Source organism: Artemia sp. Qi Xiang Cuo, chromosome 21, assembly GCF_049724085.1.
Source record: "Artemia sp. Qi Xiang Cuo chromosome 21, ASM4972408v1, whole genome shotgun sequence".
Lineage (NCBI taxonomy): Eukaryota > Metazoa > Arthropoda > Branchiopoda > Anostraca > Artemiidae > Artemia > Artemia sp. Qi Xiang Cuo.
The window spans coordinates 23,985,445-24,008,071 of NC_142814.1; the positions used below are offsets into that span (position 1 = coordinate 23,985,445).

Consider the following 22,627-nt stretch of genomic DNA (forward strand, 5'->3'; position numbering starts at 1 on the left):
TCTGTTTCATCAGAACAAATGTATGCGAACCCTTGCTTTGAATTGCACCATCTATATTATCTATCGAGTCGTTCGTGATTCTAGCTCGTTCATAACTCTCAATAAACAGATATACCCCGGCACTCCAAAATTTCTGTTGTCAGCGTACGCACAGGTGACTAATAAACCCTACGGTTACATTTTGCTAGATCTTAATCAGAGCACGCCGGAGGATCTACGTGTAGTCACCGACATTTTCGACAATGAAATTACAGTATATCTTCCGGTGAACAGTAGAAAAGACTAATAGTTGGCGTTATGACACTGAAGAAACTACACGAACAACGACATTTATTTTTCGTTTTAAGCATTTCAAAAACCTTGCTTAGGAAGGCCATACTCAAACACGGTGTTGACAATGATTTCATTAATCTAATATCTGAACTCTTTTTAAATTTAACTGAGCGCAATGTTCAACTGCCAGAAGGTGTTAGACAACAGACAAAGCAACATCGTTACACTGTACGCGCCTTGGATTTTAAAAATAAGGGAAAATATTTTTAAAGAAAATGGCTCCTTCAAGCGGGCGGTAGCTTTTTCACACTTTTACTGCCAATAATTGCAGGACTTGTAAACAGTTTTATTTAGAAAGATAATGGCAAAACCCTATAAATTGACACCATTTGAACTTATCCTCTCGCCCGTCGAACATTTTGAAGACAATCTAAGCAAATTCATTAATGATGAGAATATTGCCGATGACTAAAAACTGCTTTTACTTCAAGATGCATTGCGACGTGTGGACAAACATAAACCTTATCGTGAGAGACCCACCGACGCCGCCACTGATCCCTCTAAACAGGAAACATCTCAAGATTCTGCAGCAGCATCAAAGGAGAAGGAATTGAATTCAATTGTATCAAAAATTGGAAACCTATTGCCACTCACCTATTGTGAACAGAGTAAAAGAGTATTATCATATCTCATGTTGGAAACTGGTGAACAAGTTCAAGTCGACAGCACAGGGAAACGAATTATAATTCAGGGAAAAAGTTATAATCTAGTTGATTTAATTTGTGATATGGTGACGAATCGTGAAGGACTTTTATCCTTTGACAATAATCTATACACCTTTCTAAGTGCATCAAACTTTCCCAAAAGTCTTATTGGCAATAAGCAAATTCTAAAGAAACTAAGAGAATATAGTCCCCCACCACACCAGCGCCACCAACCTCATTTAAAAAAGAAGTAGAAGATTCAATATTTGAAAATACTATCAGCAGCAGCAGCAATGAATTTACAACACCTTTGGTTGCTAGTCAAAAGTGAAGACGAATTAATTCACCCACCAGTTTGTAAAAGGGGAGTAGACATTACACTACGTGTTTGCGTTCAAAATGGATGAAGTTCTGAAAGGTGTCTATGAAAATATTGGTGAAGCAGGAAGTTTAAGTTCTCCCAAAACGCTTTCTAAAGTTGTCTCTGACAGCACATTGAAAAAAGCAAAAGATTATCTAGAAAATGAACCGATCCACACACTACATTGGAATCACAGGCTTCGTGGCAAACAATATCAACAAACTAAAGCCTTTTTTCCTCCGCATATAATGCAAACGGATCTCCTAACTCTAAATGCAATTCAACGGCTTCACAATGCGCCCTACAAATATGTTCTGGTGGCAATAAGTATCTTTAGTCGCTATGTCTATGCCATTCCAATACAATCAAAGAGAGGTATTGAAGTTGCTCGGGCCATTGAAAGTATTCTTGAACAGGATTCGTATAGAAAAATTCAATCGGACCGTGGTAGTGAATTTGTTAATCCCCATGTGCAAAAGGTTCTATTGAAATATAATACAACACTTTATTATTGACACAGCCTGATAAAGGCTGCATTGCCTCAACGATTAATAAGAACAATTCGTCTATTAATTTCAAGATATTTTAGCCTGAAAAATACACCGGCTTTTATTCATGATTTAGAAAAAATCATGCAGATATACAATCATCGACCTCATCGATCTCTGTCCAACTCAAGCCCTCGGGATGTTCACTACAATGAAAATACATTTGATGCTTTTCTAAAGCAATACTCCAATGGCAATGAGAAGAAAAATGAAGAAGAAATTCAATGTTGGTGATACTTTTAGAATTAATAGAACCACCAATATTTTTTAAAAGGGGAATTATTTATGGAGCACCGAACTTTTTAAAGTGTCCAAAATCCTGGACACCGAGCCCGCAACCTATCGACTGCGAGACATCAAAGATGATGAGATTCTCGGCGGTTTTTATGAATATGAACTGCAAAAAATTAGAAACACTAGCGAAATTTATCAAATTGAAAAGATATTAAAGAGTCGTACTCGTAGGGGCAAGAGACAGTTGCTTGTTCGCTGGCTAGGATACAACTCAGATTTTGATTCTTGGGTCAGTGCTGAAGACATTAACAATGCCCAATGATTTCTATGTGACTTTCATGTCCAATGTTTCCGATCCTCTATACAATAGCTTGAATAGAACAGGTGATTTTTGGACGAAACTTTCCCCCACCATCAAATTTGACGGACAGTATGAAGTGAGTCTTGTCGCCTGCATCCTCAAAAATACCTAAGGAATCTTGAGAAAAAATCGTAAATATTATATAAAAATTACATCCTATGATTGGCCACAACCACCCTCAAGTAATCCAGAACAAAATCAAAAAATCAATCGGATGGATTATCCATATATTGAATTACCCTACGAGGAACTCACCTGTATAAATGATTTATGTCGTTCTATTAATAAAAGAATTTCCGCTCGTAAAAAAGGAGCTTTTCATTTCAAATATTCAAAGGAGGAGGGTAAGATCTACATTAGTTTACCTATTGCCAGTGAAAAGGTTATTCTCAATGATAATCTAAAAGATGTTCTTGGCTTTAAACTCAATATAATCAATGGTAAAAGTTCCGGAAAAACCAATTTCAATTTTGCTGACTACCCGCCTGCCTTCTCCACAGACACTTGTATATTTCCCTACGCCTCATTTGTTGAAAAATCTCGGGTTGGTAATTCAAATGTTCCCCTCCGACGTGTTCTTGAACTAAAAACCAATCAAGAACATATTCACCACTACAAGATAAAGCATCTTCAGTATATTCCCGTAAACACTTCTTATTTGGAACTCTGTCAGTTAACACTAAGAACTGAATTAGGTGATCCCATAGCCATTTCGAAAGGTTTCGCTGTAATAACATGCCATTTCCGCCCCATCATTCAACAGCAACATGTCTAATAGAAAAGTGGTATTCACTTGTCCTGATATTGAATGCTATGTTAATACTCTTGACCCAGGACAACATGGTAATGGATTGGACTATTACAAAGGTCGCTCGTCAATGTCTGGCTATGGTCTTGGCAGATGGTTTGCTAAGCTGTTTCGTTCTTCACTACCACTGGCTAGAAAATATCTTGTACCGGCTGCGATAGATTTTGCATCCTCTACACTATACGATTGGAGCTCTGGCAAGGATTTTAAAAAAAGTGCTACGGAAAATCCTAGGTCCAGTGCGTGAACTCTTGGCGAGAGATTAAAACAAAATGGTAAAGGCTTAAAAAGGTCGGGAAACAATGCATCACTCATCAGTCTCCACTCAGGTCGGAAACGAAAGACATCATCCCTCTTGTCAAAGAAAAAAAGGAAAAAGTCGAAACGTAGTGTAAACAGAAGAAGAAGCACCGGGAAGAGAATTGTTAGATCAAAACTAGATTTCTTCTCTTAAGATGTCCTACCTGCCGCATAAGGATTCTCAACCTTCAATCACCACCTCATTGAATCTATTCAATGCTGAAAATGTTGATGTGAGTGTCAAGCATGGATACTATGAACACTTTTATCCACAACAACCCCTCTCCGATAATATCCACTTTCAAATTTATTCCAATGAAGACTACTTTATGGACATGTCTTCAATATTTATAGATTTACGAATGAAAGTCCGGAAATCCGATAATACAATTCCAATTCGGGCCGATGGAATATCCTATGAAAATTGTATATTACATAATGTATTTCGTCAAATTAGCGTCTACATCAATGGCACGCTAGTGAGCACAAGCAACAATCTCTCAAATTATACAAGCTATATGCAACTCATGCTGATGACACCCAAGTCATAACAGGAATTGAGAGGCACCTCCAATGGATATGAATATATTACTAATACTGATAGTACAGATGCACTTAAAAATGCTACAACTAGTGAATTACATCTAGTTGGAAAAATATATCATGACATATTTAGTATACCCCAATGGCTGCCGCCCAATGTTAAAGTGGATATAAAACTAACGCCTGCACCATCCAATTTCATATTGAGAAAATAACTTGCTGCCAATCCTGATGTAAGTCTCTCCCTCACCTCGGCAATACTTCATGTACGCAAACAACAGGTCATGAGTTCTGTTGCTTTGGCTGTGGAAAAACTGAGAGCCAATGGGAATAATTAAACTACTTGTTCCTCATACAATCACCAATCAACGTCATATTGCCATGGGCTCACGCACCTTCACCGATTCATCCTTTATCAATGGCGAAATTCCGTCAAAACTCGCTTTGGCATTTGTGAAGAGCGATAGTGCAATAGGATCATGTACTGGATTTCCATATAAATTTGAAATCTTTGGACTTTCATCTCTTGTGTCCAAAGTAAATGGCATCCCCCTCAACAGTCTATCCGTTGATAAATCCTATAGAACTTTGTTCAGGTTGATCATACAAACCATAGATCATGACTCACAACTATTTGAAAATGGTATAACCGAAGATATGTTTGCTAAAACACATGGTATCATTGTTCTGGATTTGTCTGGCATACAGGAAATGAGTATAGTACGTACGGGGAGTGTGCGTTTAGAGTGTACATTTGCCGACCCATTGGCTGAGAGTATTGCACTAATCTCACTAAATCAATATGAAACCTATTGGGAAATCACTCCCGAAGGCAGTGTTCTACTAGACTTGGCACCATGAACACTAGTCAAATAATCAATGTATTTAATATGGACCCCTACATCTCCCAGTACAAATCCCACTGTCTACCCTCTGAATTTCTTGGAAATATTCAAAGTGTCAACAATACCTTAATTATTGTTAATAGCAGTCCGTCGACTGCGCTGACGGGTCATTGGCTGTGCGTCTTTCAAACAATGAAGACGATTGAATTTTTTGATCCTCTTGGTCTACCCTATACATTCTACACACCCCACATCAGCAACTATATTGAGAGCAGTGGGAAAACTATTATTCAAAATCGGAAGAGGGTGCAGGATCTAACGACTAAAAGCTGTGGCTTCCATGCCCTACTATATTTTGTGTTCCGATGTCGCAGCTATACTTACAAGCAGTTTCTCCACATTTATAGTGACAATCCACGTCTGAACGACTTCAAGTGGAAATATCCTCTCAGACCTATACAGTATTGATTTCAGTGCCCTAAGAGTAAAGTGCATAAAAAATGTTTGTGAATTTGTTTATTAATAATATGCATATATATATACAACAATGTCTTTAAATCTTCACTTTAGATTTCTTCTTTTTCTTCGATGTATAGGCAACTGTCGTGAACCACTAATGCCAGTAAATCATTTGGATTCACTGTATATTGATCTTGATTGACTGCAAAGTCAGAGTCACATTTTCTACATTACAATGTAACTTCACTCTTGTCATATCTCTTTGTATAGTCAATGATACTATTTGCATTCATATTATGAAATTCACGAGTTTCAATCTGTCTATTTGAAGCAATATCACATACAGTGTTTTCAAATGGTGAATCACATTCGTTAACTGCAAAATAAAAATCCCTTGGTTTATAGTCATTGTAGGCAGTTTAATCACAACGATGACTTATAAACAAAATTTTCATTTTACCCCAAAATTTTAATCTTAGACCAGACTCGTCTTCCCAGAATAATTTAAATCCACGACGATACCAATCTCGTAGAAATAAACTAAAATCACGTTTGGGATTCTTTCCAATCATAGCGGAGTAAGTATTCTCCCACTGATCACATTTATCAAAGTGACAATTGGAGCGCAGGTGTCCTCTAGGGTGAGAGTCACACACCTCCTCAAGACATGAATTACATCCTTTAATTTGTACTGCATAGCCTCTATGTAACTTACAAGGATTACATAATTTGCACTTCACTATAGTCATCAATAATTGTACAATTCTCACATTGAGTCCAACTGCCAAGAGTGTACATGCACAATGGACATGTATAGAACATTTTTTTTTCGGTTTCCAATTTCAACTCTCTCACAGCTAAAACGAAAGTGATTGTCCTCGCTCCATAAATTCAGTGAGAGGAATGGAGAGACGAGTACCTCTGTGACGTTACCTCTTTCGAATGAGGAGCCATCTACATTGAATCCAGTGGCAATGTTTTCAAAAGTTTATCCACGATATGAGTCTGCTTTGTTCCAATTAATATATCAATAAATTGACAATAAGCATTTGATTCACATTTTAAAAGTGTCATACCATATTCCAATGGGTGAAAATCAGTACTCATTATATGGTCATGTGTTCCCTGACAAGAGAATATCCCGCGTTAAAGAAATAACTTGAGAAAATAATCATCCAAAATCAAAAGTTTTTCCATAAACACTAGATTTGGTCTAATTCTCTCTTTCTCAAATTTATTCATTTTTCAATCCTTTCACTCTGACTCTAGACTGGCCCTAACCTAACCTGCACCGAAAAGAAAGGGAACATTTTCGATTTCGAAACAGTTTTATTGAATAATTACAACAACAACAATAATACTATGCATGTACAATTAGCGATAGAGTTTATTGTCTTCGATATGTTTCACCAATGCACTTAAAGCACATTGAAGTCTATTCACATGGGCTATACCAACTTTAGCCGCGAAACATAATTGATCCTCCATTTTAAATTTGCTCAAGGATATCACATATCTTGCATATACTTCATCCCATTCCAGACAAAGCCGTGATCCTCTCGTGATTTCCACAGCAATATTTGGTGATCTTGTATTATTACCATCAACTGCACTATTAACTTCTAAGAGGGTAAACATTTCACTTACCATCATAAATATATATCTAAATGAGTAAAGTCAAACTGTTCTTCTCACTCCTTTGAATTATATTCACAGACTAATAAAAACTATAGCAAAAATCCTTTCCTCATATACCCTCCGCCGTTAATATGTAAACCGACTCGCTGATTGGCTGAGAAGGAAACACGTGATCCTGTTTTCCTAATTCATGGATCATAACATTCGTAAGATGTGTCATTGACTCTGGTACCCGTTAGACTCAATAATCCTGAAAACATCCATCAAAGTGAGAAAATTCCTGTTTTTCCGTTCTCACTGACAAAAACCATAAAACAAGCATAAATTACTGTTGACATCCGAGAAAAACATCAAATAAATTGACCAACACACATAACTGTCCAAGAAACAACCATAAATGTGAGAAAATTCCTGTTTTTTTCAAGTGAGAAAAATTCTGTTTTTTCATTCTCACTGACAAAAACCATAAAACAGACATAAATTGATGTTGACATCCATGAAAAACATCAAATAAATTGACCAACACACATAACAGTCCAAGAAACAATCATAAATGTGAGAAAATTCCTGTTTTTTTCATTCTCACTGACAAAAACCATAAAAACAGACATAAATTATGTAACAAAAGTTGTAGGTGGCAGCAGGGGTGAGGGGTGGGAGTTATAGGGTCATCTCTACTGAGGAGGTGGCTTTTTGAATAGATTTGGATAAAGGAGGAGGGTGTGTCAGGGGCGTCGTTTGAGGGTGGAAAGGGGGGCAGTTGCCCCCCTCCAATAATGCCGCGAAAAAAATATTAGACATCTCATGCCCTTTGAATATCCAGATATGGACCCTTCTTGCCCCCCCCCCCTCCCAATAAAAATGCTGGAGATTCGCTCCTGGTGTGTGTGGCTGTGAGGACCTCAGGCGGCTTGGCTTTGAAGTGAGTTGTTAGTTGTAGTAGTATGTATATGCAAGAATATTGCGACATTTCAAACGCAAATAACAACATGTCGAATGAAAAAGCAGGACCATTTATTGCTTATGTTCAAAACAATTCAAATGAAGATATATTTTTTTTTCAACTAGATTTAGAAGAGATATGCAGAAGCCAATGCACTTAGTTGAACTCTAACGTATGTGTAGTATTCAAAACGGTATACAGTATTTAAAACAATGCAAATGAAAGACTCAGGAGAAAGAATCCTCAAGGAAGGTTCATAGAGGAGAAAATCCAGTCTAGTGTAGGATATGCAGTAAAATATTTTTTTGAAATTCAAATTGAACTAAATACATGAGAGTTCTGTCCAAAAATATGAAGATTCATACAAGCAGCAAGATTCACCGAATTACCAAAAAATAAAAGATGATCCAAACCTTTTTTCAAAAAGTAATGAGTGCTACAAATTTATCATGCAAGAGCAAAATGATGTTCTTTTTGTGTTATAATATTAAAATATACTGTTTATTTCTTACGCATTGTTGTTCACATTTTGCTGAAACACAGCTAGTTAAAGTAAAATAATTTTTGTCTTAATCGCAATACAATTAGTTATTTTTTTCCTTATAATTAAATGTGAATAAAATTTTCCTTCTTCGCCAAATTTTTTTGGCAACTAATTTCTATCAAGACGTTTTTTCCTGTTATCTAATTTTTACTAAACTTTTTTCCTTCCCTGTTTTTTTTTCTTGCTAATTTTTTTTCTAGCAGAACATTTTTATTTTTCTGCTAACTTATCTTTAATATAATTTTTTTCACCAAGGTGTTTTTTCATGCATAATATTTTTCTGCTAACTAACTATTAAAAGTGTGTTTTTCGCCAAGTTTTATTTGTTGTTGTTTGCTAATTTCTTGCACATTTTTCTCCTGCAAACTCTTACCCTGCTAACTAAATTTCAATGAACTTTTTTTTTCATTCACGAAGTTATTTTGGTGCTAATCAATTTCTAACACCACATTTCTTTTCAGTTAAATAAGTTTTAACTTTACCTTAGACCGTAGTTCCTCCAGAGGCTCATAGGGCGCTAGTGAGTAGCCTCCAATTTTCCCTCAAATGGGTTGCTGCATCAATGTCCTCCCACTGTAGGATGAGACTAGTCTGGACTGGAGGGCTCTTCCGTCACGTTTGTACGTTCTACGGAGTGAGTTGTTTGGTCTTCCTTTTTGACAGGTGCCATTTAACTATTTCAAGCTGTTGTATTGCTGAAAAGAGAGCCGATAGTGAACTCACTTATACTTAGCGCGGAATCGCTTGCAAGCGCGAATAGGATGGATTAATTTTCTAATTTTTAAGACTTTTGGTTAAGATGAATTTATCCCTTCCTGAAACTTGATGTCCTTTTCTTTGTTTCTCTGGTCAGATTCTTTTCATTTTGTGTCGCGGATGAGATGTTATCCATTGGTTTAAAGCGGCTTCAGGCCTGACGGTTGTTTGTTAAACGCGTTCAATAAATTGAATCATGAGGCAACCACTTTCTCCCGTATCTTTCACTCACTGGTTTTGGCGATTTTCTTTCTCTCGAAATTTACACTTCACATCGTTATGGTGTGAAGAATAGGGCTAAAACGGAGGTGGTACTCAAACAAGTGGTACCCAGAACCAGGAAATCCAGAAAGGGCCTTGTGGGACAACAGTATCCCGTCACTATCTCTCTGTGCAAGGATTAATGAAGTGTGGTGCAGGATGAACTTGGTTTTAAAGGAAGGCTGAATAAGAGGATAATACCGGCAAGGGTGGATTTATCATCATTTGGTGATAATAGAAGGTATTTGGGAAGGGTGAAGTCGAAGATAGGCCCTTATTTTGACCCAATCTGTGAAATTAGGGAGGATGATTTAATTATTTCTTGGGTTATTTCTGTAAGGCGTTAAACGGAAAGAGAGAGAATTTTTTTTCGGGTGTGGTATATAAGAGAGGAATGGATGAATTTTATATTCATTGATAGAAGATTTATGGGGAATAAGAAGTTGTGAAAATCGGTGGATATGGCACACCGATTTTCCACAGATAAGGCACATAGAGACCATGTTCTGTAAGTTATATAATTATTGGTCTGTATTTAAGGATGTGGGCTTGTTCATAAATTTTATGTTGCTGTATTTTTGTAGTAACCATGGCTCATAAAGGCTTTTATTGCTAATAAATATCATATTATGTGCCGGGCTGTTTTCAACCAACCCTGAGGATCCAAGGCGATGACCTTGACCTTAGCCCTTAAAAAGGACTGATGCTTGCTTACGTCACTTCTCGTCGTACCCCCCCCCCCAGCCATGTAAGTTACAGTAGTGTAGGTTAACATTTATGCCGCCTCTTAAGTTTTGCTATTTAATCTAAATGTAACTTAAATATCTTTCTAAAGATGCTGTCATTGCTATGAAAAAATATAATACATTGGAAATTCGTTTAGAGAAGAATTCAGATTTTTAGAAGCTTAGGCCTACCATATAATTTTCAAAAGTAAAAAAGTATCTGTCGTTAGGTGTAAGTAAATAAGCCGTCGTGACGCCAACTTTCAAAATTTTCTGTTATTATGGAAAGGATAGATTTTTTAATATTCCCTGCTCCTGGTCTCACTACTGGAAATGGTTGTATCATTCGTAAATTAATATTGTAAGTTGCAGGATTGTACAAACAGTTGTGCAAAATGCAGGGTTGTACAAGCGTACATTCAAAGAAAATGCAATGTCATATTCCAGCCTTGCTAATGTGTGATCGTTCCTAATTGGTCCTAGGGACGTTTTTCAAAGATTTTCCACCACCCCCTTGGAAGGAAGACTGCAGTTTGGTTGTAAAAGTGTACCTCCACCTCCAAGGCTTTGAACTGTCTTTTCCTATGTCATACATATTGTTTTAGTGAGTTTTGTATTAAAGGGGAAGGAATTAGAACGACGTTAAGTCGTGGTGAAAGTGTTGAACAACGGTTTCGTGTTAATTCAAAGACGTGTTGTGCCATGTGAATGAAACTTCCAGGACGAAATTTTCACCGAAAGCTAAAGGTTCGGAAGGTATTTCGAGTCCTACCCCCCCCCCCACTCTCCTATCAGAGCACATACCTGTCTCTGTATTGGACGATTTTGTACTAGATGAATAAAACTTAAAGGAGTGTTTTCAAGTTCATGTATACACTCCACTTCTCTGATTTTATACCTTGAAATTTGCCATGATAGTAGCCCCTAGCTTAAAAAACAAACAAAAAAACAGTCAAATTTGGCATATAACCTGGCTCGAAACATGTTTGCTTCCTTGTCAGTGCCTAGGGCCTGGAGTCCATGAGAAGGAGACCAATCTAAACGTAATTTTTGTTTTCAAATTTAAGTCATCGGTAGACGTGTCTTCCGAGACTCTTTCAAACTTAAAAGTGGGTAAGGTGGATGTTGGAACTTGAAGATACCTCTCCAAACTTTAACTTGAGCTATAATTTTATTTCTGAGTGACGAATTCAAATATAAGAACAGTTTTTGAAGTTAGTTATACACCGCGGTTTTGCACTTTTGCCAAATGTTTTCTTTGACATGGCATTCTTCAGGGTGAGTAGTGTGAGGAAATGTGTTCTAGGTAACCTTTTCCATAAATTCCCAAGCATGATATTGCAAGAAAAAAAATGAAATGTAGTGTTTCGTTTTCGATATAATGCAAAGGGGAGGTAAATATTCTAATTCTTCATGGCTTTCTTAAAGAACTTTAAAAACTTAAAGTAAAATATCTAATATTTTTTTAACAATGACTCAATTAACAAATTCACTATTTTAGAGTGCACTAGAGAAAGGCGTTGTTTAATTGCATTGTACTTCCCTTCAACTGTCCTTGGATATTACCTCACTAATTAACTCCATAGGAAATTTATTTTGATTTATGGGAATGTTTTTGAAACTAGAGGAAAACTTGTTTTTATCGGTATTAAGGCTAATATAAAATACTATAGTAATAACAAAAATGCATTCAGGAAAATTGACTTCTGTAGTAAAGTAGATTTTGTTGTATTACTATAATGGTCGTCAATCTTGCTCTGGGAGGGGGTATGGGTATGGTTTTAAGGTGATTAAAACTAGGATAGCGTTTCCTTGGGGCCGGCCTGACTAATTATCTGAAGCGTACGTACTGGGAATTGACGAGAAGCTTCAATAATGTTATATATAGAGATTTGGTATAATATGATTACTTTTATTAACTCAACCCACAACGGTAAAAGGTCTGGCTATATATACGTCACTGGGACTATACGCCCCACAGCATAAAACGAATACAATATCACAGCTACAAAATATAAGACATTAGGGCACTTACAATATTCCAAGGTATTCTTAAGTAGAAATGACCAGAGGTCACCCCAGTAATTAAGATAGATAAGTTACTCGATCCCATAAAATTTATCTTTTACACCATAGGTCAACCACGTCATTCTGGAAACACAGACGTACATATGCAAGGAAGTGGTTGTTTTGTCAATTTCCTTTCCAAGCCTACACATACAAGGAAGTGGGGTGGTTTTACAGTTAATTTTTAAACTTTTATCTTAATAAAAAGCGGTATTTCAAAACTTCGCATTTTGTATTTTACGTCTTAATATTTTTTACTAAAATCAAATTCTGACTTAGCTGTCCAGCTTGCTACACTTCGTGCTTTTGCTTGCGTAGGCCTATGTTTAACTTACATGTTACTATAAGGATTTATGTAAAGGCCCATTCACAATAAGACTTTACTAATACCGAGTTGGAGCTAGCGTTTATTTTTAACCATTCAGAATTTTCCATGGAATTTTTCAACCAATCAGAAAATTCTATGGAAAATCTGATTGGCTCAATTTAGCTCTAGTTAAATTTCAGCCTTAGTAAAATTTCGTTGTGAATGAACCACAGCGTTATTTTTTGGAAGACTCCGTGAAGACAAGAATCACTTACATAAAGCATATATACATGTATAATTGTTTTTTGTTTTTTTAGTTGGCGTGGAAGCATTTACAAATTGATATGGCCAAATTTGTTGGTGTATGTGTTTTTTTGGTATCTGATAAAGACAGTTTATCTGCTTGTACCGGACGAAGATTTCCGCTAGTAAGTGACATCTCTTTTTACGATTATGAAGTATCTAGTTTTCTATTAAATAATATATATATATATATATATATATATATATATATATATATATATATATATATATATATATAAATTTATATATGTATTTATCAAATATATTTTTAGATATTTAAACATATGTTTATTAGAAATTAATCGTTAAAATAAAGATATTAACTTTGGCATCTGATAAAGACAGTTTATCTGCTTGTACTGAACGAAGATTTCCGCTAGCAAGTGACATCTTTTTTACGATTATGAAGTATCTATTTTCTGTTAAATAATATATATATATGTGTGTATTTATCAAATATATTTTTATGTATTTAAATATATGTTTATTAGAAACTATCTGTTAAACTAAAGATATTAACTTTGGTGTCTGATAAAGACAGTTTATCTGCTTGTACTGGACGAACATTTCTGCTAGTAAGTGAAATTTCTTTTTACGATTATGAATTATCTATTTTTCTATTTAATAATATATATCAAGGCCGTACCCAGAGGGAGGGTTAGGGGGGTTTGAACCCCCCCCCCGAAATGTTTGTCTGACTCGTAAAAACGTAAAAAATGGATATAAACAAATCTTGAATGCGTTTTTTGAGGGTTTTTTTGTGTAACCCCCCCCCCTCCCGAAATAAATCTTTGATTAAAACCCCCTTCTGGAAAAAAAATCCTGGGTACGACCTTGATATATATATATATATATATATATATATATATATATATATATATATATATATATATATATATATATATATATATATATAAAAAATATATATATATATATATATATATATATATATATATATATATATATATATATATATATATATATATATATATATATATATATATATATATATATATATATATATATATATAGGCCTAGATCAGGGCCGTATCCAGGATTTTTGTTCGGGAGGGGTATTACTAATTTTTGACTTTTGGGGGGGGGGGGTTTACTAATTTTTGACTCAGTTTTCGACTAATTTTACTGATTTTTACCTAGGTTTTACTAATTTTCGACTTATTTTCGAGTCGGTCAAAAATTTCGGGGGGGGGGGGTTCAAACCGGGTAACCCCATCCCCCCCTGGATACGGCCTTGATATATATATATATATATATATATATATATATATATATATATATATATATATATATATATATATATATATATATATATATATATATATATATATATATATATATATATTATATCAAATAGATTTTTATATATTTAAATATATGTTTACTAGATATTAACTGTTAAACCCTTCGTTAGTCAGTTATCAAATTATTAGTTATATAGATATAATAAATGTAAAAATGTTACTTCATTGTTTTCTTCCTCAGATAGTGATTTAACTGCCTAAACTGTTCCCCATTTATTTTCTTTTTTACAGATGAATTTTAAACAAACGTGTTCCATTATGTCATTTGCAGTGTTTCGACCGGGATGTTCGTGTGTCCTAAGCCTGCTTGAATTACCGGAACAAACAAATTTTAAAAATAATTTTCTCGTAGATTTCGTAAAAATTCAGGCAAATAACCCCTTCTACTGAGCTCAAAAGAAATGGCTTTATAGGAAGTGATTAACATTTGTTTAATGATGAAGAATATTCTAGAACAACGCATAACAATTGCTAGTTTCATCAGTGTTTCCTTGGAAAATATTTTTCTTCAGCATTAGAGTTCAATCAAACGTTGTTTATTTAAATGTTGAATGTGTTTCAGTTCTGACTAATTTTTAGCTCGCTGGTCCCTTAATTCAGAGGGTTAGGGCCTTTCATTCTTTATTCTAAGTGTGTAGGCCTACTTAATAATTAAAAAAAAAATTAGTACAAACAAAACTATTTAACTATTAAAATTATTAATATAAAATTAATTTAAAAAAAATTACAACAAAATTTAAATGTTTGTAAAGTTTCTAATCATAACAATTGATTGTGGGAATTGATGGTGCTACTGTGACAGACAAACATGCTTTCAAAAACTAATCGAGCTAGAAGGTTGAACATATAAGACTTGGCATTTTTAAGAATCCAGCTTCTTGGCCTAGCGATTGGGAAAAATGTGGTCCTAATTTCTTAATTAATGTTCTGCTCTTAAAAGAGTACTGCTGGCATACAAAAAACGAAAAAACGTCTCACTATTTAACGTCGTGCTATTCTTCACATTTGTTTCGGCTATGCGACGTTGCTATTCAGCACCTAGCGACGCATTGACTTGAATTCATCACATGTAAATAGCGTCTTTAGGGTTAATTAAATCAGGCAATTGCGCAAAGGAAGGCCACCGTACTGACGCCCCATCCGAAGTGTCTGAACTTACCATTTTTTATACATATATTCTGATATGTTTCACCACCGGCTTTGGGATGTTGACCAAATTGCTCCCTAAAGTGAGGAGCAAAAAGTGAAGTCATAGAAATAAATCTAGAGCTTCTCCACTTTTGTATTACAGTTTTGATATGATTACTGAAATAGCTGTAGCCTACAGTGAATTTTGGCCGGTGTAATAAAGAATTTTAATATTTATATTAAAAAAAAACTGTAAGATTGAAAAGATTATCCATTTAAACTGAATTGGTGTTACCGTGGTAACTATTTTTTAGGTTCAACTCATAATTTGTATTTACGAAAGCAATGTCTAAAAATTGTGAAATTTTCATGGACAGTACCCTTCAACCGGCTTGCAATTTACCATCGTGAAAACCAAGAAAAATGAAATTTTAGCACTAGTCGCAGGGATGCGTCCTTTTTTCCCTCATGGGGTTATCATATAGAATGAATGAGAAAGAGCTCATTTTTACATATAAAGCCCTTTTAATGGAGCAAAGGAGATGGTGCAGTAAAAAAATGGTGGTTTCTGGCAGTTAGGTACGTAAAACCACTAGGCCAAATAGGGCCAAAATTTCGTCGAGTGAAAAATCACGACATAACCAATCGATTCTGCGTTATTGAGAATCTGTATAGCTTAAGCACCATATTGCACTTTCTAGGTTTTGGGCATAGACAATGCAGTGGCGTATTTGTCTTTATAGCTTTTATTTCTGCTTTGTAATTAAATAAGCCAGCAATCTTTTCAAAACCCGCCTCAAGGTAAGATTTGTACGCAAAATCCTTGAAATTTTTGAACCCCCTCCCCCCCCCCCGAAATGTTTGTTCGAATCGTAAAAACCTAATGAAAATGAATATAAACAAATTTGTATGCGTTTTTTGAAGTTTTTGTACCCCCCCCCTCGAAAATTCCTTTTGTAACCCCCCCCCCCCCTTCCTGTATTCCTGTATTCGGCCCTGCCTACATGATTAAGAAAATCTAATTGAGACTATTAGTTTGGACATTAAGACAGATTTCTCCCCATGGATGTATTTTCACTGCCTAGCATCTCCTATTGTGTTTCATAACACAAGGATTCTAAATAAAAAACACTATTGACGTTGGGTTTTCTCTTGTGTTCCCTAAATAATTTAATGGTGTTTTCTTAGTTTCAAATGTTCGATAAAAATTTTAATTCTTGAAAGTAAAGGGTTAGTCCATAAAAGTGAAGTCAATTCCTTTCATTTATGGTAGAAGGCATATTTACATGACAATTTGAAAATGACACACATATAGGCTATATACATAAAAAAAAAGATTCAAATTGGGGCCACAAGTAAGAAGTAACGTTGAAACTTAAAATGACAACAAAGGTGATGTGTTTTCATTTAAAAATTCACTGTACCCGTCGCGCGTAGCTGCGATACCAAAAGAAAGGAAATTCCCTCGCGGAAAACTCCACCTATAGAAAACTTAGAGAATTACCACTGCGAAAAATTTCCCAGCGCATTAATAAGGATCATATTTTTAAATTTAAAGTATTTGACCCCCTCCCCCCGTGGAAATTTCTCCAGGCAATTGCCCTTCATTGGGGAATGAAGCCCATAAATAGAACAAAACTTAATTGATCCACACGAACATTTTTTTTTTTTTTTTTTTTCAAACGTCATGCCTTCCATAATAGAGTTAATCCTAGATTGAATAAAGTCGTACTTTACCTTACATTTACATATATTACCTAATTAATTTGTTTTGTTTGCATATGCAAAGAGTCAGATAAAAGAGAGTTCCCTCCCCCTACAATTTCTTCCCTGGGGAATTTTCCCAGCATTTGAAATAACGATGGTATCTTTAAATTTGAATGGATATGTTGAATACCAAATTAATGAAATAATTTAATACCAAATTCGAGAATTTATTGAAAAAGAAAATTATAATTTCGGAAGCGTTTTAGATGATATAATTTATAATTTATTAACCTGTTAATTGAATATCCAGAAAATGTGAATAATGTGACTAAAGAAACTGCCAAATATTTATACTGAGGAAGTCTCCAATTTCAGTCACCGCAAAAAGTACTAAGATAGATTTCGGGGGTCGCGAGGAAAAAAATTGTACTTATAACATTCGAAAAAGTGTACTCAACAACTTCTTAAGTTTCTTGGCGATCGGAGGAACAGTTTAGTAAATCATTAAGGACAGACCCACAGACATAAATTCAACTTTATATATGTAAATTCACGGTACCAGGAACGTTAAACGCACCTGATTTTTCGGGGGTTATAACGTATGAAATAAAGAAAAAAGAAGATGTAATAAATGAAAAATAGAATCAAATAGGTGAGAAAAACGAGGATTTTGTCAGCCAGTAGCAAAACATGAAAATAAAAAACAAGCAAATACTTCGACAATGACCTCCGCCAAGTCGTCCCCAGTGCTCATCAAAAAAAAAACAAAAACAAGCAAAAAACAAAATCTAAACTTTTAAAGTGATCTATACTGAATAAAGAAAGCCATAAATAAATAAAAGGCGAATCCCCAATTGGATAAGTGGTTATAATTTATTAGGTACCATTTTTATGTTTTATTTGTCCGTTTTGATTCTTCATTTCAAGGGGTTGAGGTATGGTTTTGCTGTGAAAGCCGGAGGTGGTTTAGAGAGGGGCAGGGAGGTATTTGCCCCGGACGCAGAAATTCTAAGGGCGCAAAATTTCTAATCAATAATCTAACAGTTATAAATATTTGGTAATTAAAATTTTGTATTTACATAAACAAAGTAGAAGGCGTTTTTGGCAGTAAATATAAGTAAATTGAACCCAAATTTTAATTTTTTCCCATATCTTCATCGCCATTCCTTGAAAATAAAAGTAAGTAGCAATGAAAGTAAAACATTGCAATGATTTAGATCCCATTCAGTTGTTCTACAAACTCCAACATATGAAAAAAGTAATTCGGCACCGACATATTTCCTTAAAGAAAGCTATAGATGTATTAGAATTAATTGTGCCCTACGTAGATGAAGGGGTCTTCGCAAACGTACGAGTTGCCTATCAAGTATTATTAGCCCTAGGATGCCCTAGGATGGATGTATGGACGGAAGGATGGTAGACTTATCTATCAACAATCGAAATGACATCATTTTTATACAATCCCGCCTGAGAGTCTAGGCGGGTGTGCCTTTCCAAAGGCACGCTCCAAGGGCAGGTGTGCTGGACTAGAATGAATGTATGGACGGATGAATGATGATAGACTTATCAATCAATAAGTGAAATGACATCACTTTTATACAAGAATAAAAAAGTCTTATGCCAGATTTGCCTCTCACTCACACTATCTGTCTTGGCTTTATCTCCAATTAGCCATAAGAAACGGAAATGGGGATAGGATACATCTCTGTCTGACCCCAGACATAATCTTGAAGAAACGCGTACCCCTGTTTTTTGTGCACATGCAACATTAACTATCTTCATAGACAGCAATTATCATTTTGACTAGTTTATCAGGTATTCCGTAATAATTCTATATCTCCCATAAAATTTTTTGATCAACAGAATCGAATGCCTTTTCAAAATCAATGAAGAGTATTTTTTTGTCCCATTCTCTGGACTCTTCAACCATTAATTTAAGCATGAAAATAAGATCAGAGCAAGACCTACGAGGTCTAGAGCCGTGTTGCTTCTCTCTGAGGTGAGCCTAGGGCTGCTCTTAGGCGTTGTATTTTACTAGGCAAAGACGTTAAGTTGATACCCTTCAGTGTCACAGAAAAGCGCATCGCCCTTCTTGAAAATTTTGGCCAATGTACCCCTGGTTTTATATTTTGGGAATTTTTATTGATCCAGATGACCACTAGGAGAACCGTCCAAAGAGTTATGCTGGCTCTAAGGGATGTCTTCAGCATCCCTATCGTGATCCCATCAACTCCAGATCCACGTCCATTTTTCAACTTTTTCATGCTGTCGTCAGTTCTTTGGTGCTGGGGGGGGGGGAGGGTCAGCCAAGGCCGTACCCAGCATTTTTTTGGGGGGGGGGGGTAGCACAAAAAAACCTCAAAAAACGTATAAAAAATTTTTTTATGTCCAATTTTGTTACGTTTGTGCGAGTCAGACAAACATTTCGGGAGGGGGGGGGGTCAAACTCCCTAGCTCCTCCTCCTGGATACGGCCATGCGGTCAGCACTAGCGTCAATTAGTTAGAAAGGTCAGATCGACTATAGGCCACAGTTAGGTCAACTATGGACCATAGTTTGATCGACAGTGGGCCTAGAGCGACTACATGATTTAGTGTTAATGATAATAGAACTTGAACAATTAAAAATAATCAATCGAGACAAGATAATTAATAATTTTGCAGAGGCTAAAGTTAGAAAAGTCAGATTTAAATAGATGGAAAATATTTTTAATAAATGAAATTTTGCTAAAATTGGGCCTGTAAATTTTGAGTGGCAAGGTCTGAGGCGCAAATCAATCCTTTGCCCTGTGGGGGGAAGAAGCTAGAAACACAACTATAGATAAACCTTTCAGAGAAGTTGTTCTTGATGTTGAATGTGTTCCTGGGCTATTATTTGGCTATTTAAATACCTAACCTCCCTCATGGTCTGTGGTTTTCATGTGTTTTATCTTTTTGCGGTTTGAAAAAGAATGTGTGTTTGCCACGCTATTTTCAGGTGCTGTCCCTGAAATTTATTTAAACAACGATTCACTATTTTTTTTATTATACAGATTGAGGCTGAAAACCAGGTAGGTTATCTAGGCAATTCACAGTTAGGGCCTTATTAGCGAGCTGGAAAGTAAAACCGGCTTAGCTTTTCATTTTTTTTCATTTTTATGATTAGTGGAAAGTTGCCAGACCGTCGCGAGAAGACAAGAATTTTCTAGACTTGAAAAGCAAATCCAGCCGCTAATAGAAAGTGTTTCTCGCTAGTGGTTTTTGGCGCTTAATTCCAATTACTGGGCTCGTGACTTAGTGCAGGTTTTGATTTTGGCTGACCGTACATGAATATTAAAACAAAATTTGTATATTAGCCTAATTTTAATTTTTTTTTGGCTAAATGGCTTTCTCAAAATTTTGATCGGACGATTTTGAGACAAAAAGGGGCTGAGGAGGGTGCCTAATTGCCTAATTGAGGAGGGGCACTAAAGCTTTTAATTTTATTTATGGACGTTTTTATTAGTAACAAATATGCATAAATTACGAATTAACTTACGTAACGAACTTCTATATTTGTATATTTTTATTACGTATACTAGGGGGAGTTCACCCCCTAGTCAATACCTCGCTCTTTACGCTAAAGTTCGAATTTCTTTCCAATTCTTTAAGAATGACCCCTTAATCACAAAGGCTGTTAATTAGAATAAATAGGTCTTATGAAAGTACTAAAAAAAAGCTTTAACGTAATGAGCAGTAGTAAGGCAATAGGGAATACTGGACGTGATTGCGTAATATGCCTTACCACGGGTCAGTCACCTATTACTACGAACGGTACATGCCTTACCAGACGGGTTTTCTGAGGTAACACCCATTTTTTTTTTTTTAGGGTAAATCCGTGTCAGAAAAACCGGTGCGTCTTTTTTCTTTTAAAAAGCATTTCGCTAAATATTCAAAAAACAGGGTCCTTTTAGCAGTTCAGACTTGGGAGACGGAGTGAAGAATAAGTTCCGTTTTATAGAATTGTTAAATTCATATTGCACAAAGCAAACCCAATCAAAACTAATTTAAAGCATATTTCAAGAAGTTACATAGACAATACATGTAATATACTGTGTTGGTTGGTAGATTATAACAGAGAAACAGAATAATGTTGCCTTTATTTTTCACGCTACAAGTCATAACAACCAATTTTATTCAATATTTTTTATCAATATTTATCAATATTTATATCAGTAAGTTTGAATTTTGTTCCAATTCCTTAAGAACGACTCCTAAAACACAAGGTTCGTTTAATTAGAACAATAAGAAGCTCTTTTAAAAGTACTAAGATTTTAGCGCAAAGAGTGTGGTGTTGAGGAGCGGTGCAATCTCATTCATATACGCAATAATTTTTGGTTGTTTTAAGTTCTAATGCTGCTCCTTACCTTCAGTTGGAAAAATATGTTTTTTTAATTTAATTTTTATGTAATGATTTCTTCAAATAATATCAAAAGAATTTTTTTTTAAACTGCTCACAGTGTAGAATGTGTTACTAAAATTTTGATCAAAATATTTTTGACCTAAACTTGTTTTGTGCATTGTGCGTTTATGTTTTAGTAGAGCATCGTCGGTCGATAAAAAAAAGTGTTGATAATTTTGTTGTATGGTTTCACATGGTATAAAACTGAACGTAAGAGCGCCACTAATGAGAAGTGACCAAAAAGATTGGATGGTAACTACGCCGCATCTCACGCCTCTTTTTTCCGAAATCTTGCGGTCAAAATTATGAGATTGCCATTTTCTTTATCATTGTTGAAACGCCTAATAGCTATGTCTTTGAATATAACATGAAAGTAGTAATCAAGGTACTACTTCTACGACTTTATGTTCCTTTCTGTGTTATTCTGGACCTTGTATACACCTTTTCAAAGAGATTCAGAATATCCCTCAGATGGCATTATATTTCTACGACTTTATGTTCCTTTCTGTATTATTCTGAACCTTGTATCCACCTTTTCAAAGAGAGTGAGTATCCTCTCACATAGCCTTATACTTCTACGAATTTATGTTCCTTTCTGTGTTATTCTGAACCTTGTATACACCCTTTCAAAGAGAGTGAGTATCCTCTCACATGGTCTTATACTTCTACTACTTTATGTTCCTTTCTGTGTTATTCTGGACCTTGTATACACCTTTTAAAAGAGAGTGAGTATCCTCTCACATGGCCTTATAATTCTACTACCTTATGCTCCTTTCTATGTTATTCTGGACCTTGTATACACCTTTTCAAAGAGACATACTTCTACGAGACATATAGGAAATACTTCTACCAGACATATAGGAAATATCATGTTATTCTACGACGCCCCCGTACAAACAGGTCTATAGGTCGTTACACTCTAAGCCTGACGCAATTTCAAAGTTCAATGTCTTTTTTTTTAGTTCAAAAAACCGGTGTCTCTTCTTTTTTACTCGCCTATTATTTTTGTATATAATCAGGTTCCATATTTGATTCTCCATCAGTTTCGAATCGTTTATATTCGAGATTACAA

At 35.2% G+C, this 22,627-nt stretch overlaps 1 protein-coding gene across 2 annotated transcripts in view; it reads left to right on the forward strand.

Moving 5' to 3' along the window:
* The window catches only part of LOC148939359 (bestrophin-4-like), a 121,657-nt gene that overhangs the window by 16,971 nt on the left and 82,059 nt on the right, over positions 1 to 22,627 (forward strand). For both annotated transcript variants that reach the window (XM_089107117.1, XM_089107118.1), the window contains exon 2: positions 12,995 to 13,105. In XM_089107117.1, the coding sequence (XP_088963243.1) occupies positions 12,995 to 13,105 (111 nt within the window). The remainder of the gene's footprint in view (positions 1 to 12,994; positions 13,106 to 22,627) is intronic.